This window comes from Anarhichas minor, unplaced genomic scaffold (genome assembly GCF_050575085.1).
Source record: "Anarhichas minor isolate MPS153535 unplaced genomic scaffold, ASM5057508v1 ptg000033l, whole genome shotgun sequence".
Taxonomy (NCBI): Eukaryota; Metazoa; Chordata; class Actinopteri; order Perciformes; family Anarhichadidae; genus Anarhichas; species Anarhichas minor.
Genome location: NW_027466479.1, coordinates 8882903 through 8903274, shown reverse-complemented (window position 1 = coordinate 8903274; position 20372 = coordinate 8882903). Strand labels below are relative to the sequence as shown.

Genomic DNA, 20372 nt, shown 5'->3' with positions numbered 1-20372 from the left:
TCCGACTCCTTCATTTTATCCACTAATAACCCATTCAACTCCACACGCTTAATCTCTGTGTTTACCCCCTCCCAACACGCACACAAACTCTCACACACCCTCCTATAATCTATAATTGAATCCTCTCACACCCAGGAGAGCTGCTCTTTTTAACACCACGGCTCTTAGTAACATGAATACACACACACACACACACACACACACACACACACACGCAGAGTAGCACTGCCTTCCCCCTGTTGCTCTAACCCTGTGCGCCATGCTTACATTGTTGTAACAGTAATTCTGCGCTTTCTCTCAGCTCACATTTAATTAGCTGGACTAGTATCACGCTGTGCGACTTCTGTGTCTCGACAAACAGAGTGGAAGCTGGGAGGGCAGTTGGAAGAGGCGAGTTGCGGTGGCACCAGTTGAACATGCACATGCTCATTGTCTGAATATTGTCTGAGGAGAACACGGCAGCCTGCACAGTTGAACCCGGGGTGTAGACTACTCCCAAACCAACGTATACATAAAAATATAAAATCTATTTGTTTATCTTAACACGCATACAAATTTGACCTAAACGCACCACCCACATGCGAAGGATCGTCATGCCTGTTTTGACGATTAAGCAAAGACTCGACATGGAACGGTTTATGGGAAAAGTGCTCGGTTGCCAGTTTACACCCAATTACAGCTAATGCAGGCTAATGCAGTCTAAACAGCCCTGCAATACATCCTACCTTTATGATTTATGCAGGATTGTTGTAAAACTGTATTAAACAGTAAATATAGCTCTACATACAGACTCGGATACACTGTAAAAATGCTCCAATGCGCTGGAAACTAACTTTGCTCCAGACTGGATCAAAGTTGGGAAGGAACATGATAATCATCAGGGCACCGCAGACCTACTTACTGTGCCCCACCTCAACACATAGAGGAGAGCACCGCTGGAGCACAGTTTGTTTTTGTATTTCTGCACGCACGGACGGTATGAAGCAGCGTCTGGGTGTCTTAACTGCAGAATTGGTCCGGAGGTCTGTTCTGGTTCTTGGGCGAGGCGGTACCACCACAGTCCAACGATCATTGATTCACCCCCATCAGCGAATCTCAGCCATTTTTGGGCGTGATCGAGCTTCTCGACAACCTCCTCCTCCCCCACTTGCCTGCTTTATCGGCCTGTGGCGGGGAAGGAGAGCTTGTTGTTTACAAGATGTTTTCGCCTGTCTGGTCTGAACCACTCTCCTCCTCATCAGCTCTCTCACCACAGCTGGCTATTCCACATCTGCTATGATCGTTTAACTGTGATCATTGAACTGCTTTTTAAAGATGCACAAAATATGTGGGTTTAGCGCTTTTTAACCATTTTCATTTCACATTACACTCCGTTAGCTTCTGACTAACCCTTTTTAGACGATAGAGTTCTTTAAGGATTATTGAAAGCATCGGTGTTAAAAGAACTCGCCGAAATGAAAAAAAAAAAAATCACCAACGATTTGGACAATTATTATAGTTTATTTACTACAAAGCATACGATTAATATGCTCTCCTCACAGCCAACAGCGACAGTAGATGAACCTCGCTGATCATCGTAAAAGACACTACAGCTCAACTCATCAAAACTCTTGTTTGTCTTTCCGCTGTTCCAACGATCACCACCTCTGGCTTCTTTCACAAGATTGGAATCAGTATTTCTTTTAAGTTACATTTTAATTATGTATTATAAGCTGCTCAGAACTAGTGGTAGGAAGCTCATAATTCCTCTGAAAACATCTCCTTCAAACAACTATTAAAGTTTACAGATTACATTTGAACAGATCATGATAACATTATAATTTATCTTTGCATAATAGTCATTTTTACTCATTAGAGCTTGAACGCATAACAATGTGTTTAGTTGCCCCGGGCAAGTGTTTATGTAGAGCCGTGGTCCAGATCATTTTGTTCTCCTGTAGTCTAAAGAGAACATCATGTCATTGTCTCAGAGAAAGTGCATCCTATGGTGCTTTTGTTGTCCCCGATACACAAACTGTGGGTCTACATGTCCTTGATGCTGACGTGGACGGTTTAAGGATGTATTCATAACAATTCACTGTGACTCTCTGTCTCCCTTGTAGGTGAAGTCAGTGAAGACGGGCTCTGTGTTCTGGGCCATCGGCTGTTGTCTCTCCTATTTCTACATGGTGAGAATACACACACACACACACACACACACACACACACACACACACACACACACACACACACCTGGCTAAGGTACGAACTAACCATAGCCAGATTTGACTGGATTGAATTGTAAGTCAAGATCACATCACGACTTGTTGTTCCCATATTTGTATTTAGGCCTGTAATTTAACTTATTTAATACAAATATTTGAACTTGTATTCTCCGCTTTTTACACATTTTTTTTTCTTTTTATTTGATGTAAATATTTGACATGTTTTTTCGCTTATGTATCTGTTTTACTGCTGTGCAACCCACATAAAGAGATATTGATTAAGCTCACTGAGTTTCGGTTCGGTATAATAAAGGTATTTCTGGTTCCGGTCCTTATCAACCTTTCTTTTCCCATTATTTGAGTAAGTGAAGACACAAAAACCTCAGCATTCATCATTAGCAACGGGGCATTTTCATTCTTGTGAAATGCGTTGACATTTCAGTCACACTTTTCCCGACTATAAAATGTATTGCAACTGTCTTTTGTAAAGCAGCTTTGGCTCTGCCATTTTTTAAACACTTTGCCTTTAGGAGTAGAAAAAAGCATTTTTCTCTACAAATCCCACTTTATATGTATTTAGAGCTCCTTTCAAATTCAGATCTGGTTCTTGATAATTAACAATGCTCCTGGGATGCTAGTGTTCGGGGGCCATTGTCCTGTGTCCAGCGTTGACATGGCAAGGCATGGAAAAGGAGGAGGAGCCGTTTAGCCAGTGTCGTCTGCATTATTTATGAATTCAGGCTCAAGCCCATCGGTGGATTGATGAGAGAGATGAGATAAAAAAGACGATCCGGGCTCACTGCCTCAGCGACAGATTGTTTGTGTGTGTGTTAGGGAGTGAGAGCGCCTATAATAAAAAATCTCCCGCTTCTTGCTCATTCCAGGCTAAGTCTCTGTGGCCGGCAGTGAGACAGATATCAAATGAAACAGATTACCGAAATCCAGCTTCATCGATCACACAGGGCCACAGCGTCCGAGGGGGCGTGGAGAGGATTGGGAGGGGGGATAAAGGAGTGATGGAGAGATGAATAGAATAGGAGGCAAAACAGAGAATGGAGACGGGCGGAGACAAAAGGACAAGGAGGCGTGTGGAGAGATAAGCAGGGAACAGGACAGAGTGGACAGCGAGACGGAGACAAACACAGGAGGATAAGACCAATACTGAGAATATGTTGCGATGTGTAACTTCCGCGCCGTCCTCGTCAGAAGCATCGAGTCTCCATGCTTCGTTCTCCTCATTACCACTTTCTCCCCCTCTCTCCTCGGTGATGTGACGTTCCTCTCTACTGTATTTGCAGCCCACCCACTTTTACAGATGAGTCCTCTAGCAGTGAGCAGCAAACTAGGCTTGTACCACCGACCTCCCAACCGCCCGCACTGCCTCCTTTTGGTCCTGCGCACAAAGTATTGCATTCACTCCTTTATCCCCATAAGCTGTCACTTTAATCAGGATACAGCCATCACAACGTTTTTCCTATGGGGCTTAATTGAATGTGACACTCGTAAAGCAGATGTGGAGACAAGACAGGGACAGATTCCATGCCTGGATATTGGCATAATCAGAGGGGAGAGGACAGAGAAGCACGAGATTAAGAAGAGGATCAGAGCAGCAGGACGCTACTGATGGACAGGAGCCACAGCAACTATTTTGGTAGCTGCGCAACATCCTCCTTTCATCCCTCCAGGGGTGAGGGTGGAGCGGTGGGAAAAACGGAGGACAGAGCAAAAGCAGATCAACTGCACTGCTCATTCCCAAGGCTTTGGCTTACTCTCTCTCTCTCTCTCTCTCTCTCTCTCTCTCTCTCTCTCTCTCTCTCTCTCTCTCTCTCTCTCTCTCTCTCTCTCTCTCTCTCTCTCTCTCTCTCTCTCTCTCTCTCTCTCTCTCTCTCTCTCTCTCTCTCTCTCTCTCTCTCTCTCTCTCTCTCTCTCTCTCTCTCTCTCTCTCTCTCTCTCTCTCTCTCTCTCTCTCTCTCTCTCTCTCTCTCTCTCTCTCTCTCTCTCTCCCCCCTAAATTCTCCACAGTCCCCTCTAGCAAAACAACCTTTAACACCAGGGCACACCAAAAGCTCCTTTGCTTAATCAAGTATTGATTAAATGCCCTGAACACAAAGCGCCTCAGGTGACTGTTAAATAGATGTCACTTTGCTTAACTTCTTAGCCATGCTAGCGGCGTGGCTCTAGGGATAAGCGATGGTTGGTCCGCCACTTTGATCCAGACTATTGGATGTACAGGCGTTTATGGTCCCCAGAGTACGAAGCCTACTATTGATGCCACCATCCAATCAAGTGTTCACCGGTGAAATATCACAACATCTACTTGATTCATATGCACAATGTTTTTCCAGAAGATGTACCCTGATGATTTTGGCGATCGTCTGGCTTTTCCTCTAGCACCAACATGAGTTTGAAATTTGTGGTTTGAGTGAAATGTCTCAACAGCTTTTGAAATTGATTTCCATAAAAGTCGATGCAGACGTTCATGTTCCCCTCAGAAGGAATTGGAAAAACTTTGACGATCCCTTGATCCTCCATTTAACGCCATCATCAGGTCAAAGTTTCAATTTCAGGACCAAATACTTAAAGACGTAAGTCAGCTGTACTTTGTGAAAAATGGGCCCAATGTCTGTAGAGTGAAAGAATCAGTCATGATCTACGTTCACTTCTCCCATTGGAGTTAATGGACCCAGGACCTGCCTCTAGTCTCCTAAAAGGACGGGGCAGTGGCGAAACCCACGTGGCACAGATCCAGGAACCTGACTCTGTGGCGTGTCTCTGTTCTGAACGGTCTCTGGTTGAATCTAATGTAGATTCACAGCATTCTGCATTGCAACTGCAACCTTTCGGTTGACCCGTGATCATTATTATCTCATCTTAAATTCTTAATGAACTAAAGTCACTGCTGGTGTTGGAGAGGGTTCAGTTAGTGAAGCAGAACAACATTAATTTTCATAAATAGATCCAACAAGAGCACATGGCTCAGGCTGCAAACACCTGTGCACACAAAGAAATGTACACACACACACACGGTAAAACCCTTCTCCCTGTTGCATGCTGTGTTTGCTATATCCTCTTCTAAGCGGCCCCGCGGTCATCAGATAAGCCCGGTATGAAATACAGAGAGCGATAACGGCTAAAAGACTTTGCTCCAAACATTTTCTGATTCCTGCCCTCACCTGTTAGCCTCTGGCTCGGGCAAAGGGCTGGCTGTTTAGATCTATAATTTCAAATAGAGCCTGTTCGTGCACACAGACACACACAGACGATGTGCACACATAGCTTTGGGTCTCGGCCATTCATCACTGCGTGGTCCTCCTAATGTGGCCAGATGGTCAGTATCTCCCATCTTTTTCCTCGGGTCGATTGTGCGCTCTGCGGGCTATGATCCAAACAATCGAGAGGGAAATCCGCAAGCAAGTTGCGTCATAGAGTTTACTGAATAACAGGCGCTTCATGTCACAGTGAAGTTACCGCATTTACCGATCTCTGACTCGTGAATAGCATGCAAACACGCTGAGCTAAGAAGGTGATGGTGGTAAAGATTACTCCCACTAAACATCAACATGTTGGCGCCGTCATTGAGAGCATGTTACCATGTTGACGTTGGCATTTGGCACCTCTGTGCCAAAGTAGAGCCTCAGAGCACGGTTGAAGATTCTTAGTCTTGTTTAGAAATGTATTCAACTTGGTGCTTGAGAACACTACATGGCAAACAAACAAAGGATGACCTTTGCCAGCTGCCTTACTAAACCCTACTTTAACACCAATTTGGAAAGTGAACTACAAATGATGTAAATGGTAAATACACCGGTTGTTGGAGTGACCATGGGAATTTTTCCATCCACTATCTTCTGTCCCTCTGACATGGTATAACCTCCCACGCGTTTGCCCAGTTGAGTACCCAACGGGGAAAAAACAAGCATTAAAAATAATGTTGACTTTAACTCTCTGAGTCAACAATGCAGCTCAGTGACGCCAGAGAGTTTAACTGGGATGGATCGATGTTTTAAGAGGCTCTTTTTTATTAAATTTACACGGAAAGTCACTGGTGCGGTTGGTACGGTTTTTGTGAAGTAACACCTGCCATGAATGCACAAACATGCCCATCGGTTCACAGAGCTTCAGTTACAGCAGGTGACCTCGTCTTTGTGCCGGCTGTAGATTGCGGAGAAAGAAAGACATTTTTTTTTAATGTTTAAGTTTTTCTCTCTCTGTTATCATACATATTCCGTATAAATTGGCATGTTTATAGTTGTGTAAATGAAGGTCATTTCTGTAACTCGTTCAAGTTAAAGTTCACATGCTACTAATTGGCCGTCACCATCTGAGAAAACGGATGCAAACTACCGCCAGACTATAATTGCATCTAAGCATTCAGCACGGAATTTATTCAGGAGGTTTTTTTTAACTCTCTGCCTTAATGTAGCATATTAATGTTTTTTTATCAATTAGACATGTGCTCAGTTTTCCCGTTTGCAGAAGTGTAATGAATGCACTTTTCACCGTAACGAGCGGGTGCAACGGGGCTCTTTTCCTCTTTTCCTCTGTCTGGCTTTCTTTCCCTCAACACTCTTTCTCTATGCTCTCCTCTCTTGATTGTCTAGTGCTCTCACGGTTTCCATTTGCCCTTTGCTGTAGTCAAGTAAAGGCAGTTGAACACTTGTCGGTGATATTTTTGTGGAGTCGTTTTTATAGCCCCCACATCCGGTGCTGCGGTATTTAGCGGACCTCAAAAACGGTCGAGGTACAATTTTAGTAGAGGTTTAAAAGTTATTGCCGCATCGAACATGTACGTGTGATTGCCTAGTTTTTATAGATTCTATATACGTCAGGTTTTTATAGCTCTGTACTTATGTCTAATAGTAAAGAGGCAGTGAGATAGTTTTACATCCCTTCTTGAATGATTCCGTTTAAGGTGGTTATGTGTATAGATTGATGCACTTTCATTTAATTGTATTGGAAAATTTAGTTCATGGAATAGTCACATATCCAGAACTTTATTTTATGTGTGCATGTATACTGTATTTTGGAGCCGTAATAAGTCAAAAGCTACAGTAACTTTCACTCTCACATGGATACACTATTGTGGCAGACTTGTTTTTTTATTTTATTGCTTTTTCATTACAGAAAGATCACATACACAAAATAAATCATGAAAAGATCAGGATTGCCCCGTCTCCACAAAACCTATTTATTCCTGTGACATATTCAGTGGTTCACACTCTTATCTAGTCGTTGATATGAAAACATCGTCCGTTTCTCTCGACATCACTCCTCTTGAGCTCTTATCCTGCGAGTCAACAGTTACATTCTTACAACAGTTTTCTCTCCGAGTACGTGGAGATGTTTGTGGACTGTCTGTCTCAAAATGATGCAACCATTCGTCTTCTCTAATAGTCACACCCCACAGCTTTATATTGAGCGTTGTCTTTTTGTCTTCTCTCCATTGGGTGCTCATATAGAGAAATGCAGATATTATTAAGTTATAGTTGTAATTATTTCATCTTAATTTGCTTGATTTCTTTGTCATAAAAGTCCCTTATTTGCACGTTTCTGAAGTGGTCCTGGTTGTTTGATGTATAGTTTTTGTTTCATCCATTTCGTGACGAGCATTTTTCCGATAATCCAACTGTTTTAAAATGGTTTTTTTAGTAGCTGTCGGCAACAATGTGGGAAACCCATTGTTCCTCAACAGGACTTTCAGGTTTCGATTAATCTCCCGTCAATGAGGCAAACCTGACATCCTTCCCGCAAAGCTGATTTGTAGCGTTTTAACGGGAAACTCTCGACTCAGCGGGGTTACCTCGTTTGAAACAAAATGAAGAATAATTGATCACGTGGGCCGGATCAATGAAGAAGACCGCTTCAGAGAGAGGACGATGTCCCAGCAGGCTGACTGACGTGTCTTGTGTGTGTGTGTGTGCGTGTGTGTGTGTGTGTGTGTGTTCCAGGTGTCGGCATGGGGAGGCTATGTGTTTATCATCAACCTGATTCCTCTGCATGTGTTTGTGCTGATGCTGATGCAACGCTACAGCAGAAGAGTCTACATCGGTGAGCTACACACACACACACACAAACACACACAAACCACACAAAAGCTTTTAGTGTGCGACTTGATGTTAAAAACGTCCCCACATACAGTCGCTGAAATGGAAAGTGACTGCGTTTTCAGATCCTCTTCCATTAGAACAGAAATATACGAACAAACAAGACAAAAACCGCTCCTCCTTCCTCTGCGTCTCTCAACATCGCTGCCGAAGCATTTGACCCTGAAACGAGCTTAAATGCCGAGTCACGCCTGCACTCGCCTCTCGCAACCGTAAGCGTTCCATCATCGGCAGTGCAGACACCCATACGCTCACACACACCACTTTAACAGTAAATGCAGCCACCTGCTACCTGATCTTTTTCTATTTATTTTTTATTTTCTTGTTGTTTTTGTGTAAATACCAGAGACAGGCTTGTTATTCCTCCAAACGTCCCCGGTTTCACAGACCACGCGGCGGCTCCCGCACATTTATCAGTTGGCTCGCAGAACTCGAGCTCAATCCTTCAAACTCTCCGTCGTCGGCTTAGCCGCCAACAGCCACCGCTGTTGTGGTCAGGAAAAAGGAAAGCCTTGCCAAGTATCTTCTACACATGATTATATGTTGCACTCGCTGTAACCGCAAAAGCATAATCTTTGAGAGCTTTGAAAATGAATTATGGCCTCTTCACAGTGAGAGGGGCTTTGACCTACCTCTGCTCCATCTCTCAACGGTTCTTCGCCAACGAAATTCTACTTGACAATGCCGGGGCTGTTGGATGAAGTGGAAAATACCCTCCTGCCTTCATTGTTCGTTAAGGATGTCGGCAGAGCATCATCCAGCAACCCCGTGCACCTTTTAGTAGCAAGTGAGAAATTGAGAAACATATTCTGTTGACAGAAAATACATTAGGTCTACAGGCGTGTCCTATTTTCCTCACCTCTCCTCCTCTTTACATCTCGCGGCTCCTCTTTCCAGCTGTCTCTGATTCACTACGAAGGAACATACAAAAAGGAGAGAGGCGAAGAAAAAAGAAGAAAATCCTGATTTAATACAATGCCTCATAGTCCATGTTCCCTCACGATGCATCTCTCTCCGCCTTGAGTCAATAGCAGATGTGTGAGAAAGGGATAGCTGAGGGCGGTCACAACTACTTCAGAAATGAGGCACACTCTTCAGGAAGAGTATGAAATCTTAATTAAGCTGCTGCGTCTGCCAATCGATTCCCCCCCCCCGCCAGCTGCAAAGGTGGGAGTAGCGCTGTTCTCCGCGTCGTCTCACTCCAGGCCTCCCTGCAGCACCGCACCGAGCCAGCTCCCTATTCCTCAGCAAATGACATTAGATTAGGTATTTTGTATTTACTCCCTCTGAAGTGTGACAGTGAAAATCAATAGACTTTAAATACCTCTGTTGAGGCTGATTTCCCTTAGTAGGGCCCAAACCCGGAGTAGTGGAGCAGAATAGTTTCTGTGGTGCAATAGTTTATTTTCAGATTGTTTGATTTCTTGTGTGACCCACCTTCTCTCTCTCCTTCTCTCTTTACAGCTTACAGCACTTTCTACATCGTGGGTCTCGTACTGTCGATGCAGATCCCCTTTGTCGGCTTCCAGCCAATCAGGACCAGCGAGCACATGGCCGCTGCCGGTAAGTCCCACCCCCTGTACCTCCAAGGTAGCTGATGCTGCGTTCTGCTTGGAAGAACAGGTTCCCTTCTAGAAAAGTTTGAACATGAATGAGTCAGCATTTCTTGGCTCCCTTAATTTTCCAAGTTATGACTTGCGAGTACGTGACGGGACAGTCCTCAACTTTACTGTTTTGGTTCGCTCTCTTCGGACTCATTTACTCGTGTGTGCTACCGGCCTCTGACAAAGTAGGCATCAAGTTTATGAATGCGATCATGTATTTAGCAGCTACATAAAAAAAAACGAGTAGCCGAATCTTTACCTTCGGAGTTTGGGGGTGAATATTGCACTGACATTCATCAGGTGGCTAGAAACAAGACTACTAAATAGTGTTGCTTTCTGTCAGTTCAACGGTAAATAGCCAACTGTTTGCCATATCAACTTAATTAGGTGATAATGTATGTTAATATATGTCAGTGTTGTGTTTACAACTTGTTACTCAGCCAACAATTGGCCAAGAAAATCAATTAATGCAGGTTTAATTCTACATTTGTCTCTAAAACACAGACTTGTTACAAAGCACCTTAAATTACAGTGAGATTGATCGTATTTTAACACTGAATTCTGATTAAAAGTAACTGGGGCGGACTCTGGTTCTCTACAAAGACACATTAATACTATGCAGAGATTGCATTTCAGAGGCTTGATGTTTAGTTCCTCTGACCTGCCCTGAACCCTGCCACACAAGGGAAATGTATTGTTCATGTATTAAAGGTGTGACTTTACATAAGCCGCTCACTTGTTATCCAAAGCACCTTACGGTACCGTGGATGCACACACTTTAAGGTTGTTTGGCTGCGGCGGGAATTGAATCCCCCCTCCGCCGACGCCGTTAGTCACGCTCCGTGTGCAGACGAACACAGGACCCTCTCAGAATATATTCACAAAATAGAATTAAGTAAGCGACTTCACAAGCCGCCCATATGGGTTTAACGCTGTAAGTACTTTTCGCTTTGGCTCGTGGGTAGTTTATTAAAGCTCGTTCGGTTTTTCGCCACTCAAGAGTGGGCCCATCTGCTGCCTGACGGCACGGATGGGTGCGTATGTACGCGCATGGTTCCTGCGTCCGTGTACATCCAGATTGGGAGAGGACTGTCGCTGGCAGCTTTAGGAAGCCGAGCAGCACCTTTTTGAAAATGCTCTTAACACTGCAGCAGGCTTACGTCGAAGTGTCCCTGTTTCCCTGAGAGTCTACAACACAAACAGAATTATGAGAGGCTTTGAGAAAATGCACCACAAAAATAAATAAAAAATCTCCGCCTCTCTCCGTTTTTAACTCCCTGCTCTCTCCGAGTGTCGCTGGGGTAGCAGCTGCTCAGAACATCTGGTGGTGGCATTCAGGGAGCACAGCGGGAGACGAGGAAGAGAGCGACGGAGCCGCGGACCTGTCGGTACCGCTGAGACGTCGGCCCCTGAGACAGGCAGACAGACAGGCAGGGTGGCACAGACTGACAAGCACGTTAGCGCCACGGCGGCTCTCCGGGAGACAGACAGGGGCTTAACCTTGGAAATGGGTGAGACCTGCTGTGGGCGGTGGTGGCGCTAGCGGAGGAGTAAGGCGATTTCACACAAGATTTGTCAAAGGATGGGAGGTGACGAAAGCGAGAGCAACCAGACCTCTTTTTAAATATTTGATATCGTACTCGCCAGACAAACTGAGAAGACACACCGGAGAAAAGGGCGCTGAGAAAGTGACAGAGCAAAGGAACGGAGGAAAGAGGATATCTGAAGGAGGGGGGGGGAAGAGAGACAAGGCTCTGGAAAGAGAAGGGCTTATTCACACAAACCTGTCTCATGCATTTGAAATATGTGGTCCCACAGTATTTGTCTTTGACACCTGCATGAACAGCCAAAGGGGCTACCGCGAACGGCTATGTCGAGAATTCTGCCGAACTGACAGCGGCACTTCTTAACCACGAAAAAAAAAAAAGGCCGTCTTGGTGCCCTGCAGGAGACAAGATGAATCAGGGCCTCCTCAAATATTCAGTGCGAGTTTCCCGTGTATGTTTGCTCATTCTTTGCTTTCTGCCTGTGGCTTCTTTCCCAGGTGTGTTTGCACTTCTCCAAGCCTACGCCTTCCTGCAGTACCTGAAAGACCGGCTGACCAGACAGGAGTTCCAGACACTCTTCCTCCTCGGAGTCTCTCTTGCCGCCGGCGTGGTCTTCCTCACCGTCATCTATCTCACTTACACAGGTCTGTATGTCCGCTCACACGCTTTCTCAGTTCACATCCATGGAGGCCGTCATTTATTGTATTCTTTTGTCCTCGTAAGTCGAGCTGAAACAATTGATTACTTGGTTGACAGAATGTTACTCCATGCATAATAATCAATTAAGTCGCTTATCAAGCAAAAAAGCCCCAAAGTTTTTGCTTCCAGCTTTGCAATGTAGAGTATTTGCTGCTTTTTTTATGTAGTGTCATTTAATATTAAATGTGTTCAGGATTTATACTGTTAGTCGGACAAAACAAGCAACGTGAAGACATATCCTCGGGTTCTACGAAATTGTGCCTTAATGAATTGAAAAAGTCAATAGATGAATTTCTAAAAAATAATATGATCATTTGTCGGAGTCGTCCTTATAAGCACGTATCATCAGTACCAATATCATGGCTTAGCAAGTGGGGAGACTTCTCATCAAACATGTTACTGAACAGCTAATCCTGTATTGATTAGTACCGTACTATCCTTTTCATTGATTGCCTTTTACAGATCTCATTATAGTTTATAGAAATCAGATGCAAATAGAACAGAAATGGAAAATGTGTGAGGAACTATATCTCACCGTCACTGAGAGATTCAGTGGCAGAAACACTTTGAGTGGACCCACATTGATTGTAAGGAGTTGCCGTGAATGGTTGCATTGCAGCCTGTTTAGCGGCTGTTGTCTGCAGCGTTCGCCTTCAATATTGAACCATTTAGAAAAGTTGTTGTTCCCATTAGTCACTTAGACACAAAAGCATCGGTACATAGGGTTGAAAAATACCAAAATGTAACTTTAAGCCAAGCTAATGCCAACAAAAAATACATCTAGTGTGTCCTGGGTTTATTTCCTGGTTCAGTCTTCAGTGTCGAGATATAATATCGTTATTTTCATATTTCAACGGTAATGTTTCCTGCCCCGTCTAAAAGAAATTACCCTGAATTTGGCTGTGATTTGGTGGACGAATAGCCTTTTGTGGAAGGATCAGTTGACGACATTTTTTTAATGATGATCCAGATCTGGGATGATGAGCAAATATAAACTGATACGGATGCAAGTGGGAGAGCGTCTGTTGGAGGGGTGTGCTCTACCGAGGGCCTTTCCGTGGAATCATTTCTGTTGTTTTTGGTCGGCCTGCTTGAACCCTGATGCGCACAGCCGGCTGCTTGAACTTTGTCCTCGTTAATGTTTTCCTCCATTATTTTCAGCTCTGCCTGCTTTCCGACCTTTCAAATGTTGCCTCCTTGCTGTGTATTGATTTTTATTTGTCTCCAGCTGAAGTGTTGAGATTTAAGATGACGCAGCCTATAGCTCTTATTTTGACACCGGCTCTGCTCCTCTGATCTAGCGGTTCATTACCTCAGACTGGTCTCAAGGAAGAAGCCGGTATAGCTTTTTAAGAGGAGCGTTCGCTCCTCCCCTCCGGCTGTATACGCACACCTTTTCTGCAGCGTGTAATGAGCCTCAATAAAGCATGACTGCTTTTTTTTTACCCGACATAATATATTGGCTTTCTCACCTTGATTAAGGCAGCAGATTATTTACTTTCCTTAACCAACAATCTGTCACTCCAGATTATGTAAACACGACAGCCAGGCCGTCTGCCCGGTGGCACATCGCATCTGCAGTAACATTGGCGTCCTTAGATTGGTCGCCCGCCAATCGTTAGAACCCATTTGGAGGCAGACGTCCCGTGAGGACCCCTGACTTCAACTGGACGTCTGGTAAACGTTTGCGATGCGTCGGCCAACTGAAGGCAGCAGAGGGAGTAGATGACTGTTTGGTGATGTGCCAGTTTCCCAGTGAAACTGCACATGTCCTTCTCTGTTCTGTCGGACTTTTTCATCTCATAAGAATCTCTGCAGCAGAGTAGCCGGGTGTGTTTTTTTTTTTTTTCTCCTCTTGAACACGGAGCCAAGTATTGATCGGTTAAATCAGTGTCATCCTATAAATCAACTCTCAAGAATATCTCCTTCATCCCACTTTCACTGCTTCTTCATATATTGTTCTTGCCTGCTTCGGTTCAGCGCTTTGTGGCATCTTATTTACAAGCGCTCTTATTTTATTTATTTATTTTTATGATGGTTTTTGATTATTTCATCATTAATATTCAACAAATTGGCCACAATCTCTCTCTCTCTCTCTCTCTCGTCGCATCAAAGGACTCGATATAGCTACATGTTGGTGCAAACATGTCACAAGAGTTGAGATGTGGGGCCGCGGCTTTTGTTTGTGTTGTCTGCGCACATGCAGTAGGAGTGTGTGAGTGGCTGTGAGAGCCCCCAGGCAACAGCGGAGAGCTGAAATGTATTCCACATCAAAGCCGAACCAAAATAAGACATTTGTATGCGTGCGTAAAATGCCCTATGCGGTCTAATTTGCATCTTAAATGGTTTCAGTTAAATTTATAAACAAGTCAATTCAAGTAATTACGCAGCATCAATAGAATACATTTTCAGCATCGACACGTTTTCTTTGGTTTTTCTTGGAGGGAAATTGGTGTTAAAATGATCACAAATCTGTAGAACATGATGCAAATATTTTAAATAAGATTTAACAAATGTGCACAACCCTTTGTGTGTAATTTTGGGCATTAAGAAATGTCTGCTCCAATCTTCACACATACAGTATTCCATGTAGGTCATAAACCCTTGAATAGAGAAACGACTTATTGCAATCCGTTGACAGATGTAGACGACATTATGCTTTTTATCCAGGAAAGAGGCGGCTACCCTGGTCTCTTGCATTTGTTTAAAGGCCAGTCTGCTCCAAGGCGCTGGCAAAGTTGACTTATCGCCGCAACGGGCTGAAGGGGCCAATACGGCGTCGATGTGTATTTGGTTTTCACAGCAAAAGAACACGTCCACCACCCAGCAATAGCATATTAATAAACCTTACATGTCCATTTATAGGCTACTGTATAGAAAATATAGTTGATAAATGTATGTTGTTTTTTTTTTATTCGAGGGCTGATGAGCTATTCTGTCTTTTTAGAATTTAGAGAATATTCTTCAAATCAAAATTACACACGATTTCACCAAAATCCCAGACGTCCCAGTTTTCCCCCAGCAAAGGAAAAACAAATGGAAATATTTTATATTTGTTTTTATATATTTTTCCCGTGACCTGTAACAACCTTAATCTCGCCTTTTACATAAACATCGTTCAACAAACTTCCTGCACGCCTAGCAGCACTCGTGTTCCAAGGCTCGAGTAAAACACAAAGACACCGAATGTTGTATATTTCTGTATTGATCGTCTTTTCTTTCCCCAGGATACATCGCTCCGTGGAGTGGTCGTTTCTACTCTCTCTGGGACACCGGGTAAGCTCTGCTGACCTTCACACTCTCGCTGTCGATGGAACACTTGTTCAGTCGAGCCCCCCCCCACCCCCCCGCACCATCCCAGAGGGGGCAAACAGTACAGCCCGGCCTCTGTGTTTAACTATTGTCTTACTTTCAAACAGCACCAGGCACCCTGTGTTCTCCGAATGCTCTGCAACGTGTTTGATATTTCAGCACACCCAATCAATCCCCCCCCCCCCTGTTTGCTGACTGAAGCAGTATGGGATAGTTTTTTCTTTCCTCTGGAGGCTCATACTAATTTCTTAATGTGCTGTGTGTTTTCTCTTACCCAGCTGTACTCACTAAACACTCTGGTGAGAGATATTTAAAGTAGAAACTGCTGTGTAAAAGTCCCGCGATGAATAAAGAGCGAACACGCAGATCAGAAAAACATTTGTTTTTTCCCCCCTTCATAATTCTGGAGTTAATCAGGAGGCTCTAATGTGTAATTTGTCTGAACACTCCCAACATGACTAACATCCCGCCCGTGTCTCTCCTTCTCATTCCTCTCTCCGTCTCCAGCTACGCCAAGATCCACATCCCCATCATCGCGTCGGTGTCGGAGCACCAGCCGACGACGTGGGTCTCCTTCTTCTTCGACCTCCACATCCTGGTCTGCACGTTCCCAGCAGGCCTCTGGTTCTGCATCAAGAACATCAATGACGAACGAGTGTTTGGTAGGAGCGTTTTGTTTGATTAATGCTCTCAAAGCTTTAAATTCCGTCGTGGCACAGAGTTACATGACTCACCTCTCTCCTTTAATGACACCGTCAGTGTTACTTAACATGTAAACACAGGACCCTCCGAGGTTATGTAGCAATCCTATAGGGATATGCCAGCAAATTAGATTATTTATATTTTCATTCATGTTCAATTTCTTTCACAGAAGTCATGTTTATGGCCATGCAAGCAGTGTGACTAACATCATTTAAAGCTCTGTGATTGGATTTTCTTCTTTTGTTTTACCACAATGCACAGTGGGAATTGGAGTTAGCTTCCAACCTTATGCTTGCATGTAATGTACACAGGCTGAATTTCTTTATCAAATATTCTAATATTTTCTCACACGGTTGTTTTTTTGTGTGCTGATGATCGAACCTAGAGTTTCATATTCATATCAGACTTGAAAGTGGCAGTCTGTCCGTCACTCTGTGTCATTTCTAATCAGTTTTACTGATGTAGTCCTTTAATCTGTAATTGTCGCCGTCATTTATCTGCTTTATTAAGTGTGAGCTATAATACACATGCACTATTACTAAACAGTTTGTAATCAAAGTCAAATTAAGAGAGTCCTTGGATGTGAGTGAACGCCTCCTGGTTTAGGAAACATCCTCATTATAGTATCGTCCTTGTTTCCGATATTGTCACGCTCACTCAGCTTCCCCTCTGCCTGAAAGAAAAACACTCAAACAGAACTTTTGTTTGTACGGAGTAAGATCAAGGGCAGAGGACCTTTTGAGCGCGAGAAGAGTTTTTCAGCAACCCGTTTCTCCCTCAGACTTAATCAGCCAATTACAGCTATTGATTAGCCATGCACCTGTTGAGCCGGGTCGGCGCTTTTCAAGGACGGAGGAAAGCAGCCAGCGCGCTCTCTCTCTCCATTTAGGGTTTGAGCTCTTCAGAGCCGACACAGACTGATGATGCTGCGTTACAACTCAATTTATCGTCCTCGCAAACACCGGCCCTTTCCCTCCGTCCTTTACATTCACACCATCTTTCTCCTCGTCTGACCTTTGTCTACTTTGTTCTCTCTCTCTCTCCCCCCCCCCCCACACCCCCCGCCTCTCTTGTTTTCATTCCAGTGGCCCTGTACGCCATCAGCGCCGTGTACTTCGCCGGCGTGATGGTGCGTCTGATGCTGACACTGACGCCGGTGGTGTGCATGCTGTCTGCGGTGGCTTTCTCCAGCGTCTTTGAGCATTACATGGGAGACGACACGAAGAGGGAGAAACCACCCGCTGAAGACAGCAGCGACGAGGACGACAAGAGGAATTCTGGGAATCTTTATGACAAGGTCAAGACGGGACGGAATGATCGTAGAAATTTGCATCAAATAAGAAAACATCACTGACTGTACAGACCGTTGCAGTTTGGAGTCATCACTTGCATGTCTGTCAGCTTCCCTCACTCCCCACCAGTTTAGCCTGCCAGTTTGAGTAAACTGTGATTCAGCTGCAGCTGTTTGATGCTGTTCTCATAATTTGAGCCTTCTCACTTGGTGGAGTGTTAATCCGACTGCTGTCTTTGTCTATTCCAGTCCACCTCTTAATCACAACGTTTCATGTGTTGCCCACAAATAGCCGTCTCTGAGAAGTGTTGCCGAGATATAAAAATGTAGCTCGTGCAACAATTTTGTGAAAGTAACAGATGCTTCAAAAAAAAAAAAGACAAATTTAAGCCAATTTTTAAACACCAAGATGTCAATGTTGGACGTCTGTTTATGGTGACGGGGCTTGTTACACATCGTTGCTGTCCTGCGCTGGTGGGGAAAAAACTGTGATGGACATTTTGGATAAACTTGTAAGCTTTGCTGTTACTGCAAGCTGTATACAAATTTCACACAATGTGATTCAAATTGTGATAAATATTTCTGCTGATAGTTTAAAAAACACGTTGGAAAAAGTAGTAATGTGCCAATAATAGAGGAATAGAAGTCTGCAGGCTGATATAAACAATGCAAGTTTTAAAAAAATGATGGTTCTGAGGTCAGAAATAGATAAATCATTGTGATTACAGAGTTTTGAGACTAATATTGAATGTATTTGATTATTATCAAAGTAAAACATTATATACAACATTTACAGTGAAAATTCGGGTACAAAGTAAAAAACAAACGAACTAGAAAACACAAAAACAGGAGAAAAAGGTACATTTTGGCCCGGCACACAACCTTCTCGCATTTCTTTTATCAAGCTATTAATCCAATGTCATCAACCTCTCATGTTCGTGGAAGGTTTAGAGTTCACCAAATGTGCCCCTATAGTAGTTATGAATTGTCTGTTAACCTTTATTTAAAGTTTTATTTCTATTAATATGCCCTTTACAAGACGGAACAAATAACTATCACACCACAGCAAGACCGTTGTGACACACACACTAATTAAAACAATCACAAATATTATCAAAGATATCAGCAAGTAAGTCTGTATCATTCCAACAGTAAGGGGCAGAGCGCTACCCACATCTATCTTCGCTCACTTTTAGCCTCAGTTTAGGTGTCGCAGGATGTAACTGGAGGTGCTGGAGTAGGAAAAAATTTCACATTATGCAGATTTCTTCCCCTACAGACTTTTTATAGCCTTAACAATTCTCTGCTGTGAGTGTGAAATGATTAACTCATCCCGAGGTTCATCTCTCAGTCCTCAGTGATGCATCAAACAGTACAGAAAACATCAGGATGATGTAAGATACTATGCCCAATTAATTCATTCAACGATTTAATCCACTCAATAATTCATCTCCCCGAAAACTCTGCAGACTGTTTCCTGTCCGTCACCACAGTGTTTGTCTCCCCCCGCAGGCCGGTAAGGTGCGCAAACACGTGTCGGAGCAGGAGAAGGCCGAGGAGGGTTTGGGCCCCAACATCAAGTCCATCGTCACCATGCTCATGCTGATGCTGCTGATGATGTTCGCCGTCCACTGCACCTGGGTCACCAGCAACGCCTACTCCAGTCCCAGTGTGGTGCTGGCCTCATACAACAACGACGGGTACGCATCACACACACACACACACACACACACACACACACACGGCACACACACTGCGGTTGTAATGTGGAAGCGGACGTTAGACGGCGAGGAGCCAACGTTTCAAGTAATATTTCATAACGTAGAAGAAGTGATTGCTCAACCTTGCATGCAAATGAACACGTGCACGCGTGCAGGATCGAGGGAGCGCATGAATATTTCATCAGAGGTTTGTGGAAATATTGATATGTGCACCTGTGAGCTTTAATGTGATTGCTTAACTTATTGTCGCGACAGAAGTCGTCCGTCTCTGAATTTACAAAAAAAAGCTGATATATTATTGTCTCTTGAGATTCTTTACAGGCATAATTATTCTCTTTAAGCATTAGGGAGGAAATATTGAAAGGCCAAGACTAAATGGTTGATGCAAGTCTTCATGCATGTATTAATGGGACCACGGCAGCTCTCAGACAATGGTTTTAGCTGTGCTGCTGGGAGCAGCATAGCTGTCACTCTGCTCTTTCTTCTCGCACATATCCACCCACGCATGGCATGCTCACACACATACATATGATTACCTTCCCTACAACTAATTGGTTGCTTGCTTTTAGGTCCTCCTCGAGGTAAATTTAGGACATGAGCGTATGTTTTTGACCCCCCCCCCCCCCCCTAGAGTTTATTATGCACGGATGCTCTATTTTCAGCTGTTGCCCTTCTGATTCAAAGTCTTAACAGAAATATTATTAGCCTCCGCAGCCTGTCAACACTGTTACCTGTCAACCATGTTTTCCTTGTTAGGACGCGCAACATCCTGGATGACTTCAGGGAGGCCTACTACTGGCTGAGGCAGAATACAGGCGAGCACGCCCGCGTCATGTCGTGGTGGGACTACGGTTACCAGATAGCCGGCATGGCCAACAGGACCACGCTAGTCGATAACAACACATGGAACAACAGTCACATAGCGCTGGTGAGTCTGTTTTAGCCTTCATCTCCATCGCTCTCTTCCTGTGTTGATCCATGCACATGCCTCCTACAAGATGTCTTCTATGAATAGCGAGCTCGTCAGTGCATTTTATACATAACTGCCACCGAGTATAAAACCGCTCCTTCCAACAAGCCAGATAATCTTGTTTGCTTAAACTTTTCCCATTGCATTTACACTGTAGGGGGATTTCAGTTAATTGCTGTCAGATTCTGTGGGTTTGATTTATGTTTTTTTCTCATTTC

The 20372-nt window shown here is 44.0% G+C and overlaps 1 protein-coding gene across 1 annotated transcript in view; it reads left to right on the top strand.

Moving 5' to 3' along the window:
* Positions 1–20372, top strand: part of LOC142964994 (dolichyl-diphosphooligosaccharide--protein glycosyltransferase subunit STT3B) — a 70332-nt gene that overhangs the window by 45808 nt on the left and 4152 nt on the right. The window contains exons 4-12 of the mRNA XM_076105644.1: positions 2103–2168; positions 8153–8252; positions 9773–9871; positions 11957–12103; positions 15386–15434; positions 15978–16132; positions 17258–17469; positions 18976–19163; positions 19941–20112. Of these exons, the coding sequence (XP_075961759.1) occupies positions 2103–2168; positions 8153–8252; positions 9773–9871; positions 11957–12103; positions 15386–15434; positions 15978–16132; positions 17258–17469; positions 18976–19163; positions 19941–20112 (1188 nt within the window). The remainder of the gene's footprint in view (positions 1–2102; positions 2169–8152; positions 8253–9772; positions 9872–11956; positions 12104–15385; positions 15435–15977; positions 16133–17257; positions 17470–18975; positions 19164–19940; positions 20113–20372) is intronic.